Source organism: Microtus ochrogaster, unplaced genomic scaffold (genome assembly GCF_000317375.1).
Source record: "Microtus ochrogaster isolate Prairie Vole_2 unplaced genomic scaffold, MicOch1.0 UNK8, whole genome shotgun sequence".
Classification (NCBI taxonomy): domain Eukaryota; kingdom Metazoa; phylum Chordata; class Mammalia; order Rodentia; family Cricetidae; genus Microtus; species Microtus ochrogaster.
In genome coordinates this window covers 2,090,659-2,096,739 of record NW_004949106.1, presented here as the reverse complement: position 1 = coordinate 2,096,739, position 6,081 = coordinate 2,090,659, and the positions used below count along the sequence as shown (strand labels likewise).

Below are 6,081 nucleotides of genomic sequence, written 5' to 3'. Positions count from 1 at the left end.
AGCAGGGCCGTGCACGTGTGACCGAACAGGGCTATGCACGTATGACTGTGCCACAGGGAGCTTGGCTCACTTCAGTTTGCTTCTTTGTTCTTCAACTCTTCTTCTGTGTTTCTCAAAGGCTTCAGTTATCTCAGAGATACTGAGACTACTTTAAGATATTTAGAATTTGTTACAATTAATTTTCTTTCTAAACACAAGTACGTCCTGTTCCCTTCAATGTAGGACTGTTTCTGTAATCAGTTAACCTGGAGAACCAAACCATAGGAATCAAAAGCTACATTAGCAATACAAGTCCTACTTGAGCCTGGAGCCTGGAGCATAACAGTCCTCTGCCTAGTGAAAGGGACATGTGACTTGCAGAACTGAAGTCCAGACTGGCTTCCTTGGTGGGATTACAATAATCATTGTACAATTAACCTTCTTTTCTTCTTAACTAGCTATTTTATAAAGCAATGCTTTGTAATAGGAATTGAATATTTTTTTGGTTTGTCTTACTTTTCTATTGCTGTGATTAAACAAATAAACAAACAAACAAAAACATGACCAAGGCAACTTACAAAAGAAAGCATTTAATTTGGAGCTTACGGTTCCAGAGGGTTAGAATCCCTGGCCATCGTGGCAGGGAGCATGGCAGCAGACAGGCATGGGGCTAGTGTAGTCGGTGAGAGCTTATGTCTTGATCCAGAAGCATGGGGCTGAGAGCAAACTGAAAACAGCGTGGGCTTTTGAAAACTCAAAACCACCCCCGTTGATGCACCACCTCCATGAGCACACATCGTAATCCTTCTCCAATGGTTCCACCAGATAGAGACTAAGTGGTCAAATATGAGTCTATGGGGGGAGGGGTCATTCTCCTTCTAAACACCTGTTATATTTATTATGTCAGATGGAAGCCAACAGTTTATATCTAAGTTGACTGACAAATTACACTTCTCTGACGCCACTAAGAAAATGGTGGTTAGCGAAATTCACTAAAGGAATTTTATTTTATTATTTGCTAAGTTGTTTCTGCTATAAATACAAGAACTTTTAAAAAGCAGAAAATGGCTGGGAGGTGACTTAGTTGGTACAGTACCCTGTTTCTCCAAAGTGTGTGAGGACCTGAATTGGATCCTCCATCATCCACAAAATACAGAGAGCCCAACGACCCACATACATAATCTTAGAGCCGGGAAGGCGGAAACAGGCAAGCCACTGGGCTCCTTGGCTAGCCCAGTGTAGTCCACTCCATGAGTTGAAGCTCAGGGAGCTGCTGTCAAACAAGAAGTCAATAAATAAAAAAAGTTAAAAAGATGGAGAGGGAGCACACAAGACACTGCTCTCACCTCAAAGGCGAACTGAGTTAGTGAGCTGAAGTTTTACAGTATCAACATAGAACATCTTGCATAAATCAAGTCTTTCCAATACATCGGTGGAAATGTCAGGTGGAAAAATCTCTTTTCTGGCCCTTATGTAATCTGTGAACTTTCTGAGCTTCTGGGCGAGTTGAAGCTGATGCTCTGCTAAGAAGCTAACACATACCAAAGGTCTCACCTGATATTTACCAGGAAGCTGGCCGGCCATTCAGGGACACTGGGGGGGGGGGGGGCTAGAAAAGGCTAAAGGCAGCTCAAGATAGATTATAACGAGGCTCCAGACTTGCGACAGTATAACTTGTCCCCAGTCGCTCAAGTTCTAAGCAGTTTTTCACTCTTGCAGAAACTTTTAAGTTTCGACTCCTTTCCAGAAATCTCACTTCTCACACCCAAAGTCCACCTCAGGCCTACACCGGTAAACAAACCCCCGTTCACGTCCGCAGTATGTGCGCACACACAGCGTTAAAATAACATTTCTTAATTTAAAAAGAAAAATGCAGAAACTGGCCCAGTTCTATTCCGACACAATTAGACATCAGAAGCTGCTGTTCTCATAGCTTTCCTATCGTTTTCAAACTGGTTACAAAACCCTACATGGAAAGTCCTACAGGCTGTACATATCCGCTACAGTAAACGTGCCAGCAAGCAGGGCGATCCTCAGTCTCCCCGGTGCCCCTGCTCCCTCTACCAACGGGAAATGCACACTCTTTTTGCAGGATAAAAGAGATTGCTTCCGCTCGGGGGCACGCGAAAGACTTCCAGAATTACCCTGCTCAGTCCCTTACCACATAAACCTCACCGTGAACTCCTACACCCGACTCGATCGCGCAGCGACCCCGAGCAACCGCTACCGCGCAGAAGCCCGAACCGCAGCAGACTCCAGGCTCCGGGCTCCGCGACTTCACTCCGAACTTCCCGGCGGGAGCCTCGTTCACCAATCACAAGCGTCCTTCCGCGGGCCCCGCCCTCTCCCGCCCCGCCCCCCGACGCACGCGGCGCGCTGACGCCAGCGGCGAGCCGGGGCCGTTGGGCAGCGGAGGCCCCGCCCTGTCCGCCCGGTGCGCGGCCCCGGCGGCTCGACCTCCCTCCCCCTCCGCCCCCGATGAGGTTGTTCAGGCGGCGACCGCGGTCCCCGGCGCTGGTGCTGCTGCTCCTGCGGCCGCTGCTCGCTTCCTCCGGAGCCTCGGTGCCCGGCTCGCAGCCCCGAGCCATGAGCGCGGGCGGCGGCGCGCGGGGCTGCTGCCCCCGCTTGCAGCGCTCCACCGTGCCGGGCTCCGACCCGGAACGCCGCAACGAGCTGCTGCTGCTGGCGGCCGGGGACGAGGCGGCCCTGGAGCCGCGGCACCACGTCCTCTACTTCCCGGGGGATGTGCAGGTAACGCGGGCCGGGCCTCCCCGACACGCCCACGCGGGTTGTCACACGGGAGGCGGGCGGGGTGGGGTGGGGAAGGGACCGTGGAGGCCGCGGTCTGTCTGTCGGTCCCGGGGCCGCTGGGGTGGGGGGGAAGGAGAGGCGTTGCAGGGAGTGGGACATGCTCTCTCAGCTCCAGCCTTGTCTGGGACGATGGTGTGCGTGCTGGGCACGGGGCACGGTTTGGAAAACGCCCTCTCACTAAAATACAGCCGTTGATCCGTTACTGAAGTGTGACCTCTTCCGTAACCCTCAAACACGGGCTGGAAGAAATGGAATGGCCAACCAAGCTAGGGATGCTGAGGCCCATTTGAGTCAGCGCGGTGCGGTGTGCGTACTTGGTGTTGCTGGGTTCACAGCTGCAGAGCAATGTCCACGCTGGAGCTGTCCTGGAAGCCGGGTTTTCGTCTAAAACTGCGTTGTGTGAGGAATACATTAACCAACCACGTGAGAGTATCTGAATTGGCTAACAGGAAGAGGCAGGGCTGTCTCTTTAGTTGTGTGCCAAGTGTCAGTCACCCCGGGTGACTTGTGTGTGTGGACAGCGCAGATCGCAGATCCAGAGAGCCTTGCCTTCGAGCATCAGCCAGCCCAGAAAGTTCTGTTAGCGCTAGGGTAGACATGCAAGTTAGAATAAAGCGGATGTTTTCCCCGTACTAAAATTTGTTCAAAACTATCATTGTTTTAAACTTGGTACTTGAAGATGATAAACCTAACGATCATAGTGTTACTTAGTATCTTCTCTTGCTCTCAAACTAATCCATTGACTTGACTGGTTGACTGCTATAATGGGACCTGGAAAAAGAACAAAACAAAACTCGGATTTAGATTTAAGGAAATCTACTCAGTTGGTGCCTTTGTACTCTGAATGCAACAGATATGTTGCCTCTGACATTAACTTGCAGAGATTTGCGACCAGCAACTAAATGCGTCTTGGTGGTGGTGGTGGTGGTGGTGGTGGTGGTGGTGGTGGTGGTGGTGGTGGTGGTGGTGATGGTGATGTGGTGATGGTGGCTACGTACTTTCTGGGCGTGAGTGTGCCAGACAGAACATCCCCCTGTCTTCGAATGGGGCCCAAAGTGCTGCAGATATGGTCTGAGTGGCGGCTTCTGTTGCCGCCGTCATCCATCCCGTTAGCTTCCTGGACAACGACAGAGTGGTCATTGTGTGAAGTGTGGCATTTTACAGTTGGAACGAAATGGTAGGAAGGAAGTTCCAAGGCCAAACTGCCTAGAGGTAACACTCCCTTCCCTGCCCTTTAGCCTAAAGCCTGTACGGAAGTCAAACCTCCCCTCAGCGGGCGGCAGTCAAGGTTAAATACTGGAAGAGCCCAGCGAGTGCCACCCCTCCTCCCCTTCAGGCACTGGAGTGCTCCCAGTGTGGACTTCTCTACGCCTTCACTCTTGTGGCTCTGCCTATTGTTCCCTGACAATATTTATTTCGTCTAGACATGAGCTGGATGTTTATGGATTCACCAATTGCATGCCAGTTGCTCCCTTTGATATTTAGTAGCTGTCTAGAACCGAAAATCTGTTCACTCCTCAGCAGTCTTCCTGGTCCAAGTTCATGAAAATTCCGACTGAAGTCGCTCAGCTCAGAAATTTGAAGTCCTCCTAGGTGCGTTTCCTACCTTATCTCTAACCCAGCGATAACTGCAGCGCCTCCACTGTGCCTCTTAGTGCATCTAAAACGGTGGAGGTCTCCTTATACCGCCCCTTTCGAAACCCTCCATATGTATCTTCCTCCATAGAGAGAGCCAGCGTCCCCGAGTACTGGGATCGCCAGTGTCATCAGATCTGGCTTTCCCGAAGGGTGAATGACCGTGAGAGTATGTCTTGACCTTTTTCACTGGGGTCATCCAGCCCTTTCTTAAGCCGTTCCCTTCGGCTGGTTCCTAGTCCCTGCTTAGTGCATTTTTAGAGATGTGCAGCTTCTCCTGGTGTAGCTCTCCTCTTCCTTCTCAGGTGGTTCAGAGGGTAGCTCATCAACTCTAAATCGACTGTTTCTAAACTCTGGGAACCATGAGGTTTTCCGAAAAGATTCTTTGGCCCACTTCAGTGTAATGTGGGCTGGACCTCTGCAGTACCTGCAGGTCAGCAAGCGTCTAACTGGGCTGAGCCCTCCTAGGTCCGCCTCACTGGGCATGAGCAGAGACGTAGCCTTTACTTACTTCCTACAAGCATAGTGAATGCAGCTTATCCCGGTAAGACAAAGATTCGAAAGAAACCCCTTTCAGTCAGTTAACTGTAGTTAACAACCTGGGTGCGGAGAGAGTTTGACTATGGGGTGTCTGGGCCGCATCTCAGGGTGGGGAAGCAGCTGCCCATGGTTCTTGGGTCTGGATTTGATGTAACAGTAAGGATCCCAGTGTTCATTTGTTGCTCAGGTCGTGAGTATTAACACTTTTCCCCGTTTTGATCATGTAACTGGAGCTGGTGGGGGCTGATGTTTACATTTACAGCACCTGCTATGAGGCACAGCCTGAACTGAGTCGGCAAATCTGTTTCACTTGGCTCATTAGATAGTAATGCAAGCAATTGTATAGGTGTGGGACTTTGGAGTTCTCAATTATAATAAGCTTGCTTATTTATTTATTATTTCTCGATGGCTTCACTGTGTGTAGCCCAGGCTGCTGCTCTTGAATTCTGGATCCTCTCGGGCTCAGCCTCCTGAGTGCTGAGATTACAGGCATATACTACCACACCAAGCTTGTGAAGTGAACTCAGTAGGAGGCAGGAAAAACAGCTCAGTGTCTTTCTCAGCTGTGTAAGGAGTTCAAGGCCAGCCTAGACTACCTGACACCTTGTCTCAAAGAAAGATGGCTTCGTGGGTAAAGGTGCTTGTTGTCACGCTGGACATCTGAGTTCAGTTCCCAAGACTCACAGGGTGCAAGGAGAGAAGCTTTCCTGCAGATGTCCTGTGGCCTCCACACACACCGGTACACACAAAAATAATGTTTAAAAGCAGTAACAGAAAGTAACAGATAAGCCCTTCCAGATCCAAGCTGCTTATTTTATGATGGTTTTTGTATAATAAACCTGGATGTGAAGAAGGTAATGGCAAAATCCATAAAAAGTCAACTTAAGAGCCGCTTGGAATATATTTCAAACATACATAGCTACTAATAGACATGTGACAAATGATTAATGAAGTAAATTATTAGGAGTTGAACATTACAGTGAGGAAGTTATCAAAGGGCATAAACATACTTAACAAAAATAAAAAATAAAATAGCCAGCAAACAGAAAAATGTTTAACCTAACTTGAAATCCATTATGAAAATTAAATCTAGAACATTGCATAATCTTAATCTAC

The 6,081-nt window shown here is 49.4% G+C and overlaps 1 protein-coding gene across 1 annotated transcript in view; it reads left to right on the top strand.

Annotated features, from left to right (window-relative positions):
- Nucleotides 1-2,403: 2,403 nt before the first annotated feature.
- Nucleotides 2,404-6,081, top strand: part of CUNH2orf69 (chromosome unknown C2orf69 homolog) — a 9,549-nt gene continuing 5,871 nt past the window's right edge. The window contains exon 1 of the mRNA XM_005366353.3: nt 2,404-2,730. Within this exon, the coding sequence (XP_005366410.1) occupies nt 2,458-2,730 (273 nt within the window). The 5' untranslated portion in view covers nt 2,404-2,457. The remainder of the gene's footprint in view (nt 2,731-6,081) is intronic.